Below are 22,736 nucleotides of genomic sequence, written 5' to 3' on the forward strand. Positions count from 1 at the left end.
AGGACTGGTCCCAGGTAGGCAGAAGGTGGTGGGCTTTATGGCTCCTTGGAGTCACTATTGATCTTTACTTTCTCTTTGGCTACTTTTTGTTTGTGTTTTTTTTTTTTTTCTTTTTTTGATACCGGGACTTGAACTCAGGGCCTTGAGCTTGCCAGGCAGGCACTTGTGTCTCTGAGCTATATCCCTGGCCTCTTTGGCTAGTTTTAGACCAAGAATATGCCAATATTTGGGGCTCTAAGTTTTACAATTGATATTTATTTGTGTCATCTCTTTGTCTAGGACTGTAAAAGTGATTCTAAATTAAGATGTGTAATAAAAATCAGTCAGATTTATTGTACCTACAAAAAAGACCTAGAATGGCCACCTAACACATAATAGTATTCTTAACCCTTCAGTGACACCGGTGTTTTGGGAAGATCTGAGAAGACTGCCCATGTTGCACGTCTCTTCCCTTCTGCTTAGTGGGGCCCCTGTCTGGCATGATGGGCAGATGTGAGAGAAGGAGATGCAGTTGTTTTTTTTTTTTTTTTTTGAGGCAGAGTCTTGCTGTGTAGCCCAGGCTGGCCTTGAACTCACTATGTAGCCCAAGCTGGCCTCAAACTTGCAGCGACCCTCCCACCTCAGATTCCTCAGTGCTGGGATCACAGGCGTGTGCCACCACATCTGGCTAGTCTTAAATATTTCTGAGCAGGAGTCCACTGGGCAGAGAGACGCCAGGAGGCATCAGAATGGAGGGGCTGGCAGGTGCTGGGGAATGGAGCCTTCTTCCCAGGGACAAGCGTGGTACCAGGCTAGACGTGAAACCCGAGCTGCGAGAGCGAGGTGCAGGTGATGTATGCAGGACTGTTCTGATATGATGTCTTCCAACCATCTGGTTTCTTTCATAGCTCACGGCACTTTTTATTCTCCTTGCAGGTTGTTACCAAGGCAGCTATCTATCTGACAGCCTCTTCAAAGTCTGTACTGAGATTGAAGCCTGAGTGCGGTGAGTATTTCCTTCTAGTTGTGGATGTGTTTTCGTAGCGCTGAGAAAAGGCGAGGGCAGATTCTGTTCCCCTGCGACGGTGGAGCTGGGATCTACGCCGTCGCATCATGAAAGTGGCACTGAATGACCCTGTCCAGCCTCACTCTCCTCCTGCTAAGACGCAGCGCAGCTGCTTTCAGAGGCTTCCAGCAGGAGCTTTCCGGACACAGCGCGAGGTCCCGAGGGCAGGCGGCCGGGCAGGCCGGGTGGGCAGCAGCGGGCAGCCCACAGCGGGGCACACTGGGGTGGAAAAGCTCCTCCCTGCCATGATTCTTCAGGGCATTCAGTGAATGTTTATATTCTTGCCCATACGCTTCCTCCCTATTTTTTCTTTTTCTCGTTGCCCATTTTTAGCAGCTGATTTTGCTGCCCTGCAAAGCAACTATGCTGATACAATCTTGCAGTTCACCCTTGAATGCATTCTATTCGGGATGCTCTAAGGTCTGTCCTCCTCCTCCTATCACTTTTTAGGGGCAGTGACCTTTGGCAAAGGACTGTTGCTCCACCACAGTCAGGCGTCAACACTGAAGTTTTAACCCAAGGGGGGACCCTTTAAACATGAATGGAGGCTGGAGTCACCAACCGGCAGAACCCTGACCCTGCCAGGCACACAGTGCCTTGGCACTTCGGGCAACCTCACGGAAAACCCCACTGGCCTGGTTTTCTTTGCTGACCACCTCTGTGCGTGCTCTGCAGCAGACAGGTGAGCTGGGCTCTTGTTCCCCACCGGAGAGAGCGCAGGGCACGGTGGGGCAGGGGCGATGGTCCGCGCTCGTGGTCAGCAGGCGCCTCCGAGGACAGGGCTGGCGCCACCCTGAGCTACGTCAGATAAGCTGGGCCACATGGGCTGCTCTGTTCATCCCTGTTTCTTTTTTTTTTTTTTTAAAGCACAGGGAGGCCTTTTATTCAATTATTTTTTGAAATGGGTTTAAGTGATCTTATTTCTGCAGGAAACTACGGTATTTGAAAGGTGACCTCTTGTACTGTTCCTAAATTTGAAATCTAGACTGTTCCTGAGCCTATTTTCCAACCTGCCTAGAGAATTCTAAAGGGATGCGGCTCATTACTGAAGTGTGCCTTCCCGCTCTCTGTGTGGCAGTGCGCTAGGGGAGCAATGGTTTCTGGTCTGAATGTGTTTCTGTAGCTACATCTTTGCAGAAAGTAAAGAACAATAAAGGGTATAACCATAATGAGTTATTAAGTGTGGATACAAATTAGAAGCATAAAAACAACTGGGTATTTTGTAAACATATACTATAGCTGGCTACCGTGGTGCATGACTGCAATTCCAGCTACCTGGGAGGCTGAGGCATGATGACGGAAAGGTTGAGATCAGCCTCAGAACTTACCAATTTTCTGTCTCAAAATAGAAAGGCCTGGGGGTGTAGTTCAGGGTAGATTGCTTGTCTAGCATGCACCAGGATCCGGGTTCAAGTCCCAGTAGCAACAAAAAGGAAAGGAAAAGAGAGGAAGAAAAAGAAAAGTGGATATACCGTAAGTGGAAATCCATTTTTTTAAAAAAAGATGCTCTTAAAAGAAAACAAACCCTGCCATATACCACCGCCATTGTCTTGTGGCAAAAAAGAGCAGTTCCGCCCTGGTCTGACGGGGTGCTGTGCTGTGGAGGAGGGGAAGGAACACTGCGCCTGGAGCCACCTCGCCCGGGTCTGCATACTGATTCTACTGGTTGTTGTTTATGTGATTCTGGATACTTTATTTAGTCTCTTTAAGATCTTCCCCTTGTGTATAGGATGGAAGATTCCTAGGCACTGTGGTAGCCCACTTGGATAATAAAAAAGTATCCCATAAATCTTACTTTTGTAGATTTAGAAGTTAAGGCGGAGTGCAGGCCGGTAATTTGTGGCTGGCTGTCATCAGAACACCACAGGTAGAGACAAAAACCCCAGGCGGCAGGGTAAAAAAGAGGAACGAAAGTTTCCGCCTACACAGGCACCAGACCTTGACTCTAAGATCCCATCTACAAACGGCGAAATGGGTATTAGTCTCTGTTGTGGACTGATAACGGGGGGTCAACTTATAACCCCAGCTGAACTGAGTGAGTGTGGTGCTGGGTGTGGGAGGCCCGCCTGGGGACTGCTGCCAGCAGCATAAGAGGCAGACCTGGAGAAGGGGAAGAGAGGCTGCTGGGAACTAAAAAGGCTGATGGGAGCAGAGAAAGGCTGTTGGGAACTGGTGGAAGCTGTAAAGAGCTGTTGGTTCTGTTGGAGGAGCTTGTCATGCTGGCTTTCCTGATGAACTTGGCTGTTTTCATCCTCCGAGAAGCTCGGGACCTTGTTGCTGAGAACGGCTTCGGTTCACTTTGGGGAGCTCTGGTTCTCACCTGGAGCATCGCTTCCTGGCTCCGGAGGGGAAGATGGTGCACTACTCAGTCTCCTGGAGAAGCTTGTCACATTGGCTTTCCTGAGGGGAACTCGGCTGTCCTCATCATCGGAGGAGCTCGGGACCTCACTGTCACTGAGGATGGCTGTGGCACCTTTCAGGGGGCTCTGGTTTTTACTTTGAGCGTTGCTTCCTGGCTCCAGGGCAGATCCCTCAGCCTGCTAGCACAGATCCTTCATCCCACTGGCACAGACTTTCTAGAATCCACCACTGACCTTTGGGCCTTCCCAGCGCAGATCTGTGAAACAGGCCTGCATGAGACAGTATTATGGGCTCTGGGCCTCCAGTTGGACTTGTGGGAGGGATTGTGATGAGCTCTAGGTCTTCAGCTGGACTCGTGCAGGACATTTTGTGGGATCCAGGCCCTTGGCTGGTCAAGGTTCCTTGGTCTTAGTGTGTGGACAGATTTCCTGCACTCTCCTGTATATGATTTTTGGGTGACTACTATAAATAATCTTATAGAATATGTGCCCTGGATTGTATTGTCCCCCTTGCAAAATCCCCCAAACCACAGCAGTCCTCTTCAGTTTGCACTGGTACAAGTCACATGTAATAGCTGTGGCTGCTGGAGGGAAATAAAATCAGCTTCTCTTCTCCAGCGACACCGACGAGAGCCATTAAGCAGCGTTTATGAAAGTTCTCATTTCTGTTCTTCTGGCTCTTTCTTGGCCAAAGCTCCAGGAATGTCACTGATGATTCCAAATCTAGCATCAGCAGAAATGGCTGGGAGAAAAGGGTTACGCAACAGAAACCACTCTTCATCTTCACTTTTCTTTGCAGCTATGGTTTGAATTCGCAAAGAACTGCTGGAATGCACATATCCTGGAAGGCCCAGGGACAGAGGCCCTCGGACCCGCAGGAGTCGGACCCTGTACATGGCCTAAGGTAGGTCTCCTTCCTCTTTGAATCCAAGTTTTCTTCAAGCACTTTCAACACTTCAAAATACAAATCCATAGTATTTTAAGAATCCAAACAACCGAAGTTGTGCTTTTGATTCTATTGCCAAAGTTCAGATTTACTGTCAAGAATAAGTAAGTTATGTAAAAACATGTTTTTAAAAGAGTAAACAAATTGTGTTCCTGCAACTTGGAGGGCTACAGAAAGACTCATTAGCTTTCGTGACCAGCTCAGAGTTTAAACAGATAAACAAGGTGAGCGTGTTAATTTATCAGATTCATTTTCTACAAATCTTTTTACCTTAAACTGCAAGGGAAGGCAACAGAGCAGCTAAATTCAGTACTACAGTGCAAACCCTTTCTAGTAATGGCCCTGTGACGCTCCTCTCTGCACACTATGAACTATTTCCTGAGGCCCTTGACTGTCGCGCCCTAAAACCCATCTCCAGGCGGGCCTCAGCTCAGCCCTGAGGCCAGGCAGAGCGGGCAGTGGGCTGGACTCAGAAGGGGCTCCAGTAGTGAGGTCACGGGCTCCTGAAGGGCGCCCCGGGGCTGTGCTCCAGCCTAAAGCTGAAGCTATGCCCACGTTTTCAGATGCTTTGTGTTGGGGGGGATTTCCCACCGCTCCCCAACCCTTGAAGAACACAAACAAATCCTTTTTTGGGCGGTGCAGTGGGAACTGAACCCAGGGCCTTTGCACTGCACTACATCCTCAGACTTTTTTTTCTGAGAGAGGATCTTGCTAAATCACTAAATTGCCCAGGCTGGGCTCCAAGCTACAAGCCTGCCTCAGCCTACTGGCTAGAGACACTGTTTTAAAAAGGAGCAGGAGGCTGGGCAGTGGCACAGGCCTGGAATTCCAGCTACTTGGGAGGCTGAGGTGGGAGGAACGCCAAGTGTGAGGCCAGCCTGGACAACTCAGTCAGACCTTGGCCCCACCCTCCCCCAAAGCAAAAAATACAAAAAACACTTCCAGGCGCTGGATGTCAAAATAAGAAGAGTGGGTTTCCAAAAGATGCAGCCAGGGTCCCTGAGTCCTGCCATACCATACAAGAAGCAAGTTTCCAATCCTAGGAGAAAACAGCCTCTGCAGATACCCGAGTCTATCTCCCTCCACCCATTCAGCAGCCACCAGAAAAAGCCGGAGCGCCAAGAGCGAACTGAGAGTGATCACCTCCATTTCATACATCGGGGGCCCCAGGATGTCTTTCAAAGCGTGGAAATCAATTAGGATTGGCATCTCAGGTGGCAAAGCCAAGTCGGTAGTGTCGCTGATAGACTCGGGTTTGGCATCTTCTAAGATGTGTTCTCTGCAACCTAAGAGAGAAAAAAACATCAGTCAGAAGTTCTAAAAGGTGTGTGGACAGTTAACACAGACAGAAGCAGAGGGACCGCTCCGGTGCAGCTCCTCGTTTGCATTTAGTGAAGCCACAGATGAGGTGCTCCAGAGCCCCTGTGGAGGCCCTGGTGGAGCCCCCATTCCTTCACGAGCACTCATTCCCCACCTCCCCGGAGGAGAGGCTGCACCCAGGACACCCACAACCTTCCTGTCCTTGTAGCCACCACATTCACTGGCAATGAAGAGGGAAACGCAGCCGATCACTGCGTGCACCCTCTGTCCGGCGGCGCTCTCAGGGCTGACTCTTTCGGCGCCCTCCGCTCAAGGGGCCTGACGGAGTGAACAAGGGCACAGTGCGAGCCTGGAAGTCACAGGCCCCAGGTGAGCGATGCTCTTTTGAAAGTGTGACTCTCCACTCTAAGGCTATCTATCATCTGTTAGTACAGCAACCTCACTGGCAGTGCTGGGCGGGGCGGGGGACCGTGTGATGGCTGTCTCCTTTCCCACTGACGGTGACGGTGCTGTCGCTGGCGGTTCGTTTCGTTCCTCTGGGTTTGAGCCTAGACATAGGGAGCAGCACCCCACTACCTTACAGACGGCCTTCTCTACCCTTCCCACTCCAGCTCGAGAGGAAAGAGCTATTATGTGAGGGGTGGTCAGAAATCTAAAAAGAAGAGTAGAGGCCTTAAACATGTAGAAAATCTTTGGTGCTATTCCACCACATGGCTAGCCTTGCTTTTCTTTTAGTTTCTCAGCCAGCCATCCTCCTTCTTCTTCTACTATCTTATGAAGGATTCTGAAATCTTTCCTTTGTCACCGTCTTTACATACTTCCTTCTGAAAGCGATGACAGAATGTGTTAACAAATGACGTAATAATCACACAGCTACCTACCACGGTACTGTATCTACATAATTTATTTTGGTTTTGCTATGATTTTTCCACTCTTTTTTTTTTCTTTTTCTCTCGTCTATTCTTGTATCTCATAAAGTTAAAAAGAATTTGTTTTCACTAACTCCTTTCCTTCCAAAAGTGATTACTGACTATGTTGAGCAGTAGCAAGCCCTGGTTTGGGACTCTAATGTCCTGGAGACACGCTGGGGCATGAGCAGTGAGCCGGGGAGCCCTGGAGGGTGAAGGGTCTCTGGTGTACTCTCCGGGGCTGTCCTGGGTTCCTCTTTAAGACCCAGGCAGAAGTGATCTGTCAGAAAAACACAGCAAGTCGCACTTTCGCTGCTTAATGGCCACTTGACAGAACGAATTATGCTCTGCAGTGCACTAAACTCCCTGCGGGGCTATTTGTGAGAATTAGCAAAGTTCTTTGCAGACTGAACAGTGGAACCACGTACTTTTTTGCAAGTGTGAAGGCCTGAGTTACGCGTGTTTGCACAGTCATACCTGCAATGTTACCTGATCTTTCAAGGTCTGACTCAACCGTATTCTAGAGGTCTTCCCTCATCTTTTAAACTTCTTTCATAGCACCTAGTCATTTCAGGAAACCTAGCAGTTTTGGGTTACTCTGTGGCTTGTGGAAATGGGAGATTTTCTGCCTGCTGCTCTTGGCAGTGCGTTCCGAGCAGTGTCGGAGATCCGGGCAGAGAAAAGACTCCAGTGATCAGGTTAGCGGCCTGGAGAGCCAGCGCAGACCAGGAGGCAGGTGTCGTTGCTAATTAAAATTAACGCACGGCAAGAAAGCACTCCAGCTTCAGGTTGCCACACTACGCAACCGCGGACGCAGAGGCTGTGGGGCTCTGCAGCTTTCCCGAGATCCGATTACTGCTGCCAGCCCTTGTTTCACTATCACAGGAGGAAGCAGGCTGGCAGTGAAAGCCAATCCACAGTTACATAACCGATGCTGCAGGACATCCAATCCCTTCCCCGGGTGGTACTGAATCGGGCTTCGAGCCCGAGGGGCAGGGGTACCTCTAGTACAACTAGACCTCATAATGCAAAAGATGGCAAGTTGGCCCTGGGAAGTTGTTACAAGAAATTCAATAAACTCAGGACTAATCTGCACTTCAAAATGTTCCATTATTAAAATACAGGCCTCAAGAATGAAAGCTGCAGTCAAGAAAATGATGCCAGTGAATAACTGGGAGAGAGACAGGGCTCTGCTGGATTTTAAGACCAATCTCCCAGACCTTGGGCAGCGCTCCCCGAGGGCCAGGGAACACTGTGTTTTCACAGAACACACTCTGATTCCTCCTTAAAACTGAGAACCAGCAAACACCACTGCACAGGGAGGCGACAGAGCAGCCCGGAGTCCACGCGTCCACACGCTCAGCGGCAGTTCCGCACCCTCCCATCAGGCCACCGCAGCCCCGGAGCAGGCAGCAGCGTCTGTCTCACTCGGCCCCCAGCAGGACGCACTTTTTCAGGTGAGGGAAAACAAATGCGTGGATCTGCCCTGCAAACCTTTCCTCCCGGAACTGTCCCATCTTGAAGCTCTTCTCTTGGGCAAGAGGAGTGGTTCTTAACAAAGGGCTAATCGCATCTGTAAAGACTATGACTTCACGAGATGCAGAGAAATCTGTTATGACAGCAAGACGGCATCTTCTGTTACCCAAATGGAGTAACAAAGAAGTGTAAGAAATGACAAAGGTCAGTGTTAAAGCAAAGAAGCCGGGCACGGGGGTGCACACTTGGAGTGCAAGCACTAGAAGGCCGAGGCAGGAGAATTGGCGTGAATTTGAGGCCAGCCTGAGTTGAAGGCTAATCTGGATCACATAAGATGCTGTCTCAAAAAAAAAATTTTATATATATATGTATGAATGAGGCAGGCTTGGTGGCACAAGGCTGTGACCACAACCCTGTGGGAGGCTGAAGCAGGAGGATCTCAAGTTTCAGCTTTAGCCTGGCAACTTAGTGACTTAGCAAGATCCTGGCTGAAAAATAAAAAGGACTGGGGCTGGGGATTTAGCTCAGTGGCAAAAGCGCCTGCCTGGCAAGCGCAAGGTCGTGAGCTCGATTCCTGGTACTGGAAGAAAAGACAAAAAAAAAAAAAAAAAAAAAAAAAAGGGCTAAAGATGTAGTTCCGTGTGAAGGTCCCGAGTTCAATACCTACTACTGGTAAGATAAAAAAAAAGGACATGAGGAAATACAAATATCTTCTCAAAGTTTTGCTTGTGGAAATATAAACTGTTTCTGTCCTTCAGTAAAGCAATCTGGCAATACACTGGGAGCATTCCTAATATTCATCATCTCAGACTCAGTGATTCTTTTTTGTAGCAAATTATCCTTAAGGACATAAGCAAAAATATGTGAGTCCCTGTGTGGAGTTTCTTACAGAGGTGCTACCCGGTCAGAACTGAGCCTCACCGCAACACGCAGCAGCGGGAACACGGTGAAGTGCGCGGGCGCGCACATCCCTGAGAAGAGCACTGCACAGTCGCTAAGACCGCTTTCCAGGTGTTCTGAGTAAGGTGAAAAACTTCTTTTGATACGAGGTTAAACTGGGCAAAGAAGAGGGCATGGGATGTCACACAGCACAGCTCGCTCTCACACGCTCATGCGTGCGGGTAAAGTGACACAGCCCAGAACATTAACGGCAATTATTCCCTGCGCCACGAGATCAGCGTTACACGAGCGCTAACCAGAGCCTTCGAGCCTGGCTCTGGCTTCCCGGTTGGCCTCAAACAAAGTCACTTTACCTCTCTGTATCTGGCTTTCAGCACCCTCAGAGAGGTGCTGGGAGAACTTAGTGGTGAGGAGAACTGAGCTATCCTATGAGCTCCACTTTGGAGTAATACTAGTGGACGTCTGAGACTCACGTACTCCTACGCCACAGCCCGTTCATCAGAAGACAACGCAGTGCCCTCCGCATCACACACGAGCACACCAGGAACAGACCCACAGTCACACAACCGCTCGGACTGTATAGATCACTTACACACAAGAAAGAAACAAAAGACATCAAGACTCAGGACCTGGTCCTATGCTAGACAGTACTATTATATTTAATATGAATGCTACCTATTAAATTCTCTCTACAAATGTTTGAGAAGCATATTCTTAAAAGTAATCAAGTATCATTTTATAAAGTGCTATTAAGGAGAGGACAAAAAGAAAGGACATGGAAAAATAAAATGTTAAATTAGATTAAGTCAGCTTCACTTGACCCCGCTTGGAGTATGTTTTCACTTGGATGAAATGGGCTGAAGGTGGGAGGAGCAACTGCAGCGGGCCTGCTGTCCTGATACCTGGTCCGAGGCTACCTCGGGCCCAGCCCTGCGCCCAGAGCAGCCCCATGAGCAGGGCCTCCCCACGTATCAACTCCCCGAGAGAAAGGACCGGCCTTTCCCTGAGCGGCGGCCGCTGGGAGACTCGTGTTTGCTACGCGTGAGTTCTCCTTTGCCACAAGAACATGATTTCAATGAACGAGGTCCCAGAGCTGCTGAACCACTGCAGGAAGTGGGGAGAGAGGGTCGTAAGGAGGGGACCTGGGGGTGCAAGACCTCAGGAAATTCCAGTAGCTGTGTTAAGAAAAAAAATCCCTTGTCCTTTGACTCAGTCTTCTGGCAAAGCTGTGTCCACTGCAGGTGATCCAGCCAAGTAACAGTAGTGGAGAGGACAGGAGAACGGAAAACCTCAGCACCTGTAGCAGTTCCCCAGCATGAGGCGGGGACCCATTTAGCCCAGGTCTCCCAGGAGACAGGAAGTCAGGGTCATGCTTCTTCCCCTCCCGCCCTTGTGCAGCCTGAAGCACAGCTCAACCTTCACCCTTAGTTCCACGATCCCAACGCTAGGGTTTTTGGCATGCGGTGGCAGGTGGGGTGTCGGGGGATAACAGGAACCCTTTCTTCTAGACCATAAAGGAAGTTTTCTATCACAAAAAGCAGGTCCTTGCCACCTGCTGGGGCAGGGATGGAGGGAAAGGACGGGTGTAGAGGAGACTGTGAACTGCAGCCAGCAGTACAACAGACGCCACAACGGGCAGTGCTGTCCACAGAGTACCCGTTCCTGCTTCTGACCTGATGGTACGGAAGACTGACATTGGGTTCTGAGGCAGAACCGTGAATTCAAGAAGCATAGGACAGAACTACAACACATAAAACTCGAAGCTGGGCAGAAACTCAAAGATTTGGCCCACTGTTTAGATAACATCATGTTTTGACATATTTTTTAACAAGCACTCTCTATTCGTCTCCAACAAACAAAGCTAAGGAAATAATGTAATCATCTTTACACAGTGAATTAAATTATAAGTCCTACACAAGAACAGAACTGCTTGCCTATTAAAAACTGCTCAGTTCCACTGGCATACTTCTTTTTTTCCTGTCTTTTTGAGACAGGGTCTCCCTATGCAGTTCAGGCTGGCCTTGAGCTCAATTTGCAGCCCAGGCTGTTCTCAAACTCGGGACAATCCTCCTGCCTCAGCCTCCCCACCGCTGAGATTACAGGCGTGTGCCACTGCGCCCAGCTTCACTGTCATACTCTAGATGTTGGCTCTTGAACCATCTTCTGTTTCATGCCCCAGGAAACACACCCAGGGAGAAGAACAAACTCCATGGCAACCACAGGTGGTATCAGGATTCCTGACTCAGCCAGGGACAGCTCTGCCTCAGTCTGCAGTCCAGCAGAGAAAAGCTGTGTGGCTCAGGAGTTCCTTGACAAGGCAAGGTCAACTGATGGCAAATTTCAAGTTTAGATTATCTGAGCCAAGGGCAGTGGCAGATACTTATAGTCCCAGCTACTCAAGAAGCTGAGGCAGGAGGATTCCTTAAACCCAGGAATTCAAGCCCAGCTTGAGCAACAGAGAGGCTGTGGACAGTAAAAAAGACAGGGAATATGAAAGTTATTTCAAATGATCAACATAACTGGTATTACAAATGATTTCCTTCATCACTGCTGTCACTGTAAAAGACCTGGAAATGAACAAACAGATCTCATATCATATGGTGGACCTTTCTGGTGCCGTGATTTACTGCCTGTCCTCAACCTTTCAGATCTGTAAGTTGTATGCAACTCTTAACAATGCAAATGTTTCTTGGCCATAGCAATAAAAATGAATTTTGTCCAAGACAGGTACATTTGAGTTCTCTTTCCCTAAGGAGCAGGTTTTGCTTCTCCTCCCAAACTCATTTCAGCACTGCTGATTACCTACAATTATGTCTGGTTTTTGGATTTTGGCTCTGTCATTAACTGATAAATTATTAACATCTTTGACACATTGTTTTTATTTGTATGCTAGTAATGATTTTATCATTAAAAATTATCCTTTAGGGGCCAGGGATATAGCTCAGCAGCATAAGCGCCTGCCTGGCAAGTGCAAGGTCCTGAGTTCGATTTCCGGTACAGAAAAAAAAATTATCCTTTCATAATGCACAAAAACACTTGTTTGTAAACACTGGTAGATTTCTGAAGTAGCCAACTCTTAACTACAAAAAGTAACTGATATATTTTGATGTTAAAAATTTAGGGCTTAGGACAGACATAACAGGTCACTTTAGATAAAAAACACGGGCTCTCCCATTCTCAGTACTCCTACGTTACAGAAGAGGCCCAAAGTACCCTGCAGAGCCACAAGCACCCTCCACCCGCCCCTAACAGCCTGGGAGTTGGATGGCCCGGGCTGAAGTCTCGCTCTTTCACTTAGAAACTGTGTGACTCTGGGAATGCTCTTCAGCCTCCTTTTTTGAAAGCTGCTTTCATTAAAATATATGTAACATAATAGTATTTTACCCATTTGCAGAGTACAACTCAGTTTCTGCAGTTAACTGCATTCACACTGGTGTTATGACCATCACCACTCTCTACACCACGTCTCCGTCATCTCTAGCACAAGCTCTGCACCATCAAACAATCTTCCCACTGTATGGATACTGTGCGAGCTGCCTACTGGCAACAAAAGGGACGAGAGCCTGTCACGTAGGCGTGGTGGTTAAAGACGTCCTGCCCTCAGGCCAGTGCAAGGCAGCAACGGACCTCTGACGCCAGGCCCACTCATTCCTCCCAGAGTCCCGACCCACCTTCTCTACAAGACACGCACAGACCACCTTGTCTTCTCCTTGCTCAAAGCTAATGACCCTCTGCGGTCAGAGGAGAGCGGTGCTGGAAATACAGCTGTCCAGGAAGCTCTGCAAGGTGCTAAATGATCCAGGAAAAGACACCCTTTAGATAAAGTGACAACTGCTGCATGGATCCTATATGCTAAAACCCTCATAAAAACCCCAATCTCTCACCCTGACTGTGAGGGTTTCTCTCTTGGAAACTTGCAGCTGCCCTCCTTGACAATGTATCTTTTTAAATTTTTTTTTTTTTTTTTTTGTGGTTTCTTGAGACAAGGTCTCACTGTGTAGTTCCAGGCTGCCTTGAACTTACTGTGTAGCCCAGGCTGGCCTCAAACTCACAGCGATCCTCCTGACTCAGCCTCTTGAGAACTGGGATTACAGGAGCATGCCACCATGCTCGGCTACTTGGTGTTTCTTGAGATTTCATATGAATCTGGAAACTGTCTGTTTTATTTATTTGAAAGAAGATGTTGGAATTTGAAGGGCACTGTATTGAATCTGTAGATACTCTGCATAGTTCTGGCATCCTAACAATGTTAAGTCTTCCTATCCATGAACATGGATTATCTTTCCACTTACCTAATGTCCTCTTTATCGTTAGCAATGTATTATAGTTCAGGGGATAAATCTCTCACCTTCTTGGTTAGATTTATTCCTGAGTATTTAATTCTTCTGGGTGCTATTGTAAATGTAATTGCTTTCTTAATTTCCTTTTTAGATTACTTGTTTCCTTAACCTTTTAAAGCTTCTATTTCTTCATCTGAAATCAAGAAAATAGTACCTATCCTTCAAATTTGTTATTATAGGGATAAGGGATACAGAATAATGAAAATATAGTATAGCTACTAAGTTTAGACTCAGAATCTGTCTCCTTAGGTTAGACTCTTGACTGTAATTTTTACTCGTTGTAAACTCTGGGCAAGTTATGTACTTATCTTAGTCATTTTTCTTGTTACTGAGATGTAATATCTCACAGGCACAACTTAAAGGACAGGTTTTTTTTTTCTTCTTGAGACAGGGTCTCACTATGTAGTTCAGGCTGGCCTTGAGCCCACTTTGTAGCCCAGGCAGGTCTTGAACTCACAAGGATCCTCCTGCCTCAGCCTTCGGAGTGCTGGGATTACAGGCATGCTCCAGCGCGCCCAGCTAGGACAGGTTTGTTTTGGCTCACAAATTTTAGAGGGTCCAGTCCACCTGGCTGGTTCTGAGGCAGGAAGGCCTGGTGCAAAGGTCTGGCGGGGGAAGCTGCTCACACCGTGGTCACCAGGAAGCACAGAGAGAGGGGAGGAGCTGGGGGGGCAGTCACACCTTCCCAGGCCACGCCCCCAGTTACCACCTCTTCTGGCCATGCCCCACCTTGTAACAGGAAGTCAGCTATGAGCTCATCATGGGTATGGCATCCTCATGATCCAGTCACCTTCCAAACACATAAGAATTTTGGGGGACCTTTTAGATCTAAACCGTAACATCATCTGTGTCTTAGTTCTGTTATGCGCAAAATGAACCTAGAAATGACAGCTGTCCCTTAGAAGACTAAAGGAGTAAATACATGTAAAATGATCTGGAGTAGGGTCTGCCATATAGTAGAAACTTTATGCACTGGTCTTCCTGTCTGCATCGTCACATTTTACTGATTTGTTAGCTGAGCTTTTCTACCGCTCACTTTACTTACTCCTTGAAATGAATGTAAATGGCTCCTCTAGTTACAGCGATGTGTCTCTTAACAGCTGGGCTGTATTCTGAGAAACGCACTAGTCACTGAGGTGCAAATGTCGGAGAGGGGACTTAAACCTAGCTGGTCTCAGTCGCTCACCGTGGCGGTGTCTTGTCACACTCGAGACAAGGTGAGATGTGCGGGGCTCCTGCTGGTGTAACACAGCCATTTGCATTAGTACACATTTGCATTACATAATGACTACATCCGTTGTAGGGCACTGGTACACGCACACAACACACCTCAATGCTTTTTTTCCCCTCCCTTCTCCCCTCCTTTTATTTTGCCAGCATCAGATTCATTTGTTTTTAAAAAGTCCCTCCTCTCCTAGAATGGTTTATTTATTTTTTGACAATACTGGGGATTGAATTCCGAGCCTTGCACATGCTGGTCAAGCATTCTACCACTGAACTGCAGCCCCAGGCCTTTGTATTTTTCAGTTGCGAACAGTCTTGCTAAGTTGCCCAGGCTGGCCGTAAACCTGTGAGGCTTTTTCCTCAGCCTCCCAAGTAGCTGAGATTACAGGCAGGCACCACCTTCTATGACGATGCTCCTCCCTTTTTTATTAGTGTACGTTTGTGATACATAACAAATAGATTCATCGTGGGGAACTGATCTATCTCCATCACCTGTATCACGTGTTGGTCCTTTCACTTCCCCTTCTTCCCTCTCCCCACCCCCACACCCGCTGCCTATCCCTACAGTCTACCTCGCTGTTTCCCATGGTGCTATACTTTCATAACCGCATTGCCACCGACACGTGAGCAGTGAACTATGCTACATCACGAGGCGATGGGAATTGCTTAGCTCTACTATAATCTTACAGAGCTATCATTATATATGCAGTCCATCACTGACCAAAATGTCATTATGTGGTGTGTGACTGCATCACTTGTAACTTCAACATTTGTGTGTTTTTCATCATAAATTAAGCAATTTCCACATTTCTAACAGTTTCACTCAAGATCTACCACAACAGAGTGGAAGTTACCTTTCTAATCCCACTTCCCACTATTCCAGAGTGGCATTTAGTCTGAGAGGTAACCACCACAGCAACTCACCTCACATTGATGGAGTGCAACCTTCAGTAAGACACAGGGCCATGGTTTAGTGATGCTGAACCTTTTAGCGTTTTCCCTGGTAATAAACAGCCCTCTGCAACACGCGTGCCATAGGTTCGCCACCGCTGTGTCCAGTTGGTTTCACTTCCTCCCTTCCTTCCTCTCTCCCCTTTCTTCTTTCTCTTTTCCCTCGCCTCTCTCTTTCTCTCTTCTCTTCTCTTCTCTTCTCTTCTCTCGCTTTCTCTCTCTCTCCCCTTTTTTTCAGTACAAGATAGAATCTTGCTATGTTGCCTAGGCTGGCCTCAAACTCTCAATCCTCCTGCCTCAGCTGCTAAAGTGCCAGAATTACAGATGTGTGCTACCCAATTTCTTCATAAAATGAGAGTCCGACTGGATGAACTCCACTCACCCACACCATTCACCACAGTGAAAAAATAAGCACTCCTATTGCAACAGAATGAATCCAAACCTTAACAATATCTATGAACAGAAGACAAATCACCCTAGTAATTAAACACAAGCATTTTTACTCCATGAAAATTATTACCGTAACAATACTATTTCTCAATGATTAAAATGTTCTCTTGCGGTTGAATCCCACCACAATGCCTGAAAATAAGGTAAGGAGCAAAGCAGCGCAGGAGGCCGGCACGCTGGCCCACGCTGCGTCTGAGCAGGAGGTGCGTGCAGGTCCATGAGGAGCCAGTGGGCAAAGCAGGCGCAGGGCACCCGCAAGGGAGCGACGCTCACGTCCAGCTCCCCGGCACAAACAGGACAGACTCAGGTCACACTGGGCATGGAGAGAAGGACATATATAACTACAGCCATAAAAATGACTGAGTTCTTCAAAAGAAAACCAGCCCTACTTTAAAAAGTGAGATTATCAGATAAGCGGAGAGGTGCACACCTATAATCTCAGCTATGGGGAAGCTCCAGGAAAGGAGCAATGCATGTTCAAAGCCAGCCTGGGCAACTAGACCTGGTTCAGATAGAGAGAGAAAGTAAAACAAAGAAATCCGATTAAAGAAGAGAACTTAAAGTGAGCCCTTTAAAGTTGTGCAGTTTACTGTGTGTCAGTTATACACCAATAAAATTAATTCAAAAACAAAGAGTGAGCTTACAAGTAGCTTCGTTATGTCACAAGATAGTAGAATTATGCGCCTCAGAGCTAGACTGACATGAATGCAGAGCATCTGGGAGTCTTCTCAGGGGAGGGAAGGAAGGGAAAAGAAAATATCTAAAACCTCCAGAACCTGAATATTTCCAACTGTGTAATTGTGCCGTCAGTTTCAGATTAATCTTTTCCAGAAAATCCTTTCCCCAGCCAGAGGAAGTGTGCTAAATGCACCCGAGACCCAAGCTATTGGCCAGGGCTACCAGGAGTTCCGGTCTGCACATTTTTAATCTTTTTTTTTTTTTTTTTTCTTTTAAAGAAAGTAGCTATACAAAGGCTGGGGATGTAGTTTAGTGGTAGCAACAAATGATTTTCTGTCAATACTTTCTTCATTATTTTGGAGGTGGTAGGTAATACAACCTTAACAATAGCAAATATTTTTTCTTTCAAGTTTACCTACTAAATAGTTCTACGTAATAATCACTGAGATACATCATGGTTGTGAATCACTTTTCCCTACTAAATCTAATCACTAATTTTAGTAGCAATTATCTACATATGAAAATACAAGCATCTGCACAAAACTGTTTTTCACTGGCATGAATTTAGAGATAGTAAGTAAATGAAGTTTTGTATCAATTTATTAGAAACAATTTTTAAAAACTGTAATGAAATAAAATGAAGGTTTCACTGATCAATTTAGTACCTCTACAGATTTCAAAAAACTGGCATTTAATGTAGTTAAAAATTATTTGTTTATATGTCCAACTCCCCCAATAGACTATATATTTGTTAAGAGTTCTCTTTCATCAGTTTCTGGAATCCAGTTTAGAGCTGAGCACACAGTAAGTATTCAGTAACTGTCTGCCTACTCATTGACTGATTAAATACGTGTTATACACGGTTCTCTCTTTAGACCAGACAAAGCAGCCTGTCCCTGTTTCTCATCAGGCTTGAGGCACTAGCAAATCTCATTTCCTGTACTCAGAAATATTCCTGAAGAATTAATGGGAACGGCAGCTTAAATGCAGAGACCACACTGTAATATCATAAAAGCCCCATGAGCACCTGAAGTATTCTTGTCATTTAGAAAGGCTGGTTTTGATAATATGTGACAATGACATCCACCAGCCACTGTACCTTCCTATATGCCTATTAAATGGGGAAATGCTTTTACAATTATTTGACAGAAATTTATTTTCATGTCTCAGAACAGAGCTCAGTAACAAATCTCTGGCTCCCGCTGTATGGAAGCAGTGTTTCCTTCGCTGCAGCTTCCTTCCCATTGGCACACAGGCGAGCGATTCTGTCTTAGACCAGGCCAGGGTGATAAGGGGACAACTGGTGAGTCTGTGTAAATGTCAGCCTCAGAAAAGGATATTTACTGCAAGTTTGTGATTTTGGCAGACAGTAACAGCGTACTTTCACCGCAGCATTACAATAGTATCTGATTTTAGATGTTTAGACAAAACAACCTGCTTAATAGTTTCACCAAATGCAAAGTCTTACTCTTTAGACCTAATTTTTAAAATAATCTTGTTTTGTAAAGTGTATTTAACTCTGACAGGAGGCCACAAAGATCCTTTGAGAACTAAACCTTTCTAAAACCCACATTCCTCAACAGTAATCTTAGTTCCCTGACAAATATAAAATTTTATTTGTTCTGTACCACTAATACAATTAAGGAAAGAAAAGTACGAACAGGATAGAGCAAAGCTTTAAACACTGAAAGTACAAAACTGAATTTAAACATCTCATCCCTGTCTACGCAACTTAGGTCTTTAATATAAGAAATAAGTTCAAGTTCGATGGATATTGAACAGGATAAATTTTTTATACTGGCTTAAAGAATTCTTTTGATAAAAAGTGTTGGACTGTGATGACTAAACTGCTAGAAGCCTTTTAAATTAGTAAATTCTGTAGGACGAAGTAGAAGTTTTCAAAGATGTGTTGCCTAAATATCAGGAAAATGGAGGCCAGTTTTAACCCAGTCCCTGTAATAATGGTGAAAGCGTATCTTGTTCTGTGCTAAAGACCTCTTACCATCAGACCCAGGCATTTCTTCAGAAACGAAAACCCTCACTTCTGAGGACTGTAACAATCCAAAACAAACAGCCAGAGCATCTGGCCTGTGGTTTTCGGGTTCACAGGCATGCACACAAATTACTCTTTTTCTAACTCCAACCCGAAAGATAGGCGACTTAGGTCAAAATATTTGAGGATTTCTATACAGATTGGAAGCAAGTCATAGGAAATGTTCTGATTATTCCCACTTCACTGAGAAAAGCTAACAAAGCTTTTATGTCCACAAACAATCAAGATCATTGACAGAATCCACACTGAAAGTTGACAAAGGTGGCTCCAATTTTTGTTAAAGAACCATTTGTCTGCGAGGCTTTTTTTTCCCTTGCAGGCTCCACCAACAGAGGGTAACAGCTACCACTTCTGAGTCACAGAAACTTCTACTCTCTACCGACAACCCAAAACGTAGGTTTTCTTTAGAATTCTAAATGAACTACTTCAACTCTGGGAAAAGAGGGCTGTGTTAATAGAAATAAAATATATACGAATCTTCTTTAAAATGGGAAGAAGTTCAGTCACTGCATCATTCACCCCCGCCTCCCAGCCTTCACCGGTTCACGGAGTCAGACCTCTCCCTGCTGCGCAGGGCCGGCCTATGTGACCAAGACCTGGGAACAGCGATGGTTACAAGGGACTGCAAATCCTGCCTTGGGCTCTCCCTGGCTTCTCCCTTCTCCCACATGTCACTCCCTCTGGGAGAAGCCAGCCGTCCAGGGAGAGGCCCGTGTAGTGAGAAACCGAGGACTGTGGCCCATAGCTAGGAAGGAATGGGGTCAGTTGACAACCACGTGAATGCACCTGGGCCAACAGCTGGCTGACAGAGAGACTGCAGTCTCCAGAGAGGCCTGACCCGGATCTGTCAGTGTGGCTTCTTCTGGATTCCTGAGCCACAGAGAGGAGAGGTGGTCAGGGCCTCTTCAATACGTCAGCCTGCTAGGTGTTGGGTTATTTGTTACACAGCAATAGATAACCAATGTAAGATCCCAAGACAGAGCCATCCTACAACAACTAGAAGAGTGCTCCAAGACGAGAAAAGAATTTAGCAAAAAGTTACACAAAGCAGAGAGGTTACTTCCTAAAAACATTACATCTAGTATTCTCTATTAGTATTAGACATGCACTTGTGGCAGTAAACAAGAGAATGAAAATCTGTGGATTTGGAGAGAAACAACCACCACCACCACCGCCAACAAAAAAGCCCAGAAGATCAAAAGCACTTGATTCTCCTGCAGGGACGGCTTCCTGTTATGGACAGGAAGGAGCTGCATTTAAAATAACTAGCACAAAGCATGCTCTGGGCAGGAAAAGTCAATAGCAGGAAGCTACAACAAAGGATCTGGAAGTAGCCTGAGCAGGACAGACTCTTCCTGGAGAACCAGATCCTGAGAAAGGCGGGGAAGCGGGCACTGAGAGGAGTAGGGTGGGAACATCACAAGGACAGCCCTGACAGAGGAGCTGAGGCCAGCCTGCTGGCCTGGCCTCCTCTGCATTCTGACAGTGCACTAAGTACCCTTGCTAACGCGGCAGGATACTTTCCCACACCCACCACATTCCGGTTTAGTCAGGGCTGTGGCGGGCTGGGAAAACTAACATCAAATTAAAATCTTTCATTTTGATGTATTCTGAACTGTGAAGTTGTCTGGCCCATAGGGCTATACTAAGGAAGTAAGGTCGTACTACCCACCCTCTTCCATTACCTGAGGGTGGCTTCACTAACCCACATGGGGGAACACAGCCAGGAAACGACACGTCAGTGTGCAACTCAGGCAAGACAGCTCCAGACTGGACCAAGGACACTGTCATGGAGTGAGAAAGACTCGTGCTTTCTCCACGCAGGCTGTGGGGTCCGCAGAGGGCCTGGGGACTCTGCCACGAGAGGTCAGGCCTGTCTTCACTGAGCGCACTTCTTGGTGTTTATGGTTCATACCACCAACCTCCAGCGCCTCCTCGGTGGACAGCTCCCGCTGTCCCGTGGACGGGGAGATGGCCATGTGGGTAAAGGTGTGTCTGTGAATACAGTCAAACAGCCAAGGCACAGTGTTTACCGGGAAACACTGTCAAGGGATTTCTGAATCAAATCGGTCAAACTAGAGATTTTAAACAGCCAATTGTGTCAGTGGTGGTCTAAAGCTATAGAAGAAAGGCTGTATTTCTTTGTCTTTTTAAAATAAATTTTAAAAAATACCTGTAAAAGCCACATGTGTGTGTATGCATATGTATGTGTATATACATACATATTTTTCCTTTTTTTTCTGGTGCTGGGCTAAGCATGTTCTCTATCACTCCCAGATCTATTTCTTCTTCAATTTTTTTCTCCTTACCTGGGGAATGAGGAGAACTGAATATTACTGTAATTCCAAATGGCCAGAATATGTGCTGTGTTTAGAAAATCGTGAAATGAAATTCTCTTCAAGTTGCTAAGTGCCCTCTTGATTATACTCAGGGTGAGACCACGAGAACCCCAAGATTAAAAAGTAACTGGGGGGCCAGAGACTCGATTGGCCTTTCAGTTGAGAATGTGGAAGGATGATGCCTTAAAGAAGGGCCATGCCCTGAAGAATAAGAACTACATTCTTTTTTTCTCCTGACTCAGCCTCCTGAATATAACTACAGGCATACACCATCATGCCCACCTTATTTCCTCTCTTTTTTGTTTTTTTGAGACAGGGTCTCGTTATGCAGTTCAGGCTGGCCTTGAGCTCACTTGGTAGCCCAGGCTGGTTTTGAACTTGCCAAGATCCTCCTGCCTCCGCCTCCTGAGTGCTGGGATTATAGGCATGCGCCACCATGCCTGGCTTTACTTCCTTTTTAAAATGGATATTCCTTTTATTCTTTCTGTTTGATTTTTAATTCAAGGTAATTCACATGTATGGTTGAAATGCTACTGAGTTTGGTTTCTCAGTTTTCTGAGACAGGGTCTTCTTACACAGCCCAGGCTGGCCTGGGACTCACAATCCCCCTTCCTCAGCCTCTCAACTACTGGTATTACAGGCATGCTAAGAACTACATTCTTAGAGCACATCTTAGGGGGAAATAACACATCTAAAATAAACAGAAAAAATACATGAAAGGAGAGAGAGAGAGAAGAGAAGAAGGGAGGGCAGGGGGTGGGAGGGAAGAAAGAGGAGGGGAATGGAGGACAGGGGAAGGAAGCGAGTTAGCTACATCCCAGGAATATGGCTCTAACAGAAATACACCCACCCTACAAAGCCTTGATAAGATCGAAGTGACCTCCAGGTCCCTAGCCAGCGATCAGAGGAAAATGAGACCCTTCGGGATAACAACATAGGGGCCACAGATACAGCTCAGTGGTAGAATGCTTGCCTAGTATGTGTGAGGCCCCGGGTCTTACCACAGTACCACAAAAACAAACAAAAAATGGGCAACCTCCCCACACCAAGAAAACCAGCCCATGAGTCCCCCAATCAACAAAATAGAGAAAAGATGGTTTAAAGGGATGAGAAGGAGAGCGGGGTGTGGCGGCACATGGCTGTGATCCCAGCGCTTGGAAGGCGGAGGTAGAAGGATCACCTCAAGTTCAAGGCCAGTGTGGGCTACATCGTGAGTTCAAGGACAGCCTCAACTATACAGTGCGACCCCGTCACGAAGAAAAAAAAAAGATGAGAAGAAAATTTCAACAAAGAACCCACTGGAATATGCAGATATTCCTCATTTAATGACCAATTGTTTGGACTTACGTAGGAGGTGCACTGTTTGGACTTACAGCCCCCACTTGCACTTATGACCTGTCTTCTTCTTCTTCTTCTTCTTTGTATAGTTCTGTAGATTTTGTTTACAGGGCTCTGTATCTTTTTTGTATACATACCTTGTATATATAATAATTTTTGCTGATTGTGCTGTACAGTGCATGTACCAGTTACTTTTCTCATTGCTGAGACAAAATACCCAACACCCAAAGGTAAAGGAGGAAAGGATTACTTGGGCTCACAGTTTGTAGAGGTTTCATTCCATAGTCAGCTGGCTTGAAGGCAGGGTGGCATGGCAAAGGGGCAACTGTTCATCACGGGCAGAAGGCAGTGAGCAGCAAGCAATCTTTTCTGTCTCTTGTATCTTACCCAGGCTCCCCACCCTTGGGT

General features: G+C 46.4%; 1 protein-coding gene and 1 long non-coding RNA gene across 2 annotated transcripts in view; one reads left to right on the forward strand and one right to left on the reverse strand.

Moving 5' to 3' along the window:
* Lonp2 (lon peptidase 2, peroxisomal) overlaps positions 1-22,736 on the reverse strand; it is a 92,638-nt gene that overhangs the window by 7,849 nt on the left and 62,053 nt on the right. The window contains exon 12 of the mRNA XM_005401402.2: positions 5,495-5,637. Within this exon, the coding sequence (XP_005401459.1) occupies positions 5,495-5,637 (143 nt within the window). The remainder of the gene's footprint in view (positions 1-5,494; positions 5,638-22,736) is intronic.
* On the forward strand, positions 594-8,451 carry LOC106146340. The gene is made up of 3 exons (XR_001230732.1): positions 594-1,727; positions 4,205-4,309; positions 7,704-8,451. It is a non-coding gene; the product is annotated as an uncharacterized LOC106146340 (long non-coding RNA).

This window comes from Chinchilla lanigera, unplaced genomic scaffold (genome assembly GCF_000276665.1).
Source record: "Chinchilla lanigera isolate Chin_1 unplaced genomic scaffold, ChiLan1.0 scaffold00073, whole genome shotgun sequence".
Classification (NCBI taxonomy): Eukaryota; Metazoa; Chordata; class Mammalia; order Rodentia; family Chinchillidae; genus Chinchilla; species Chinchilla lanigera.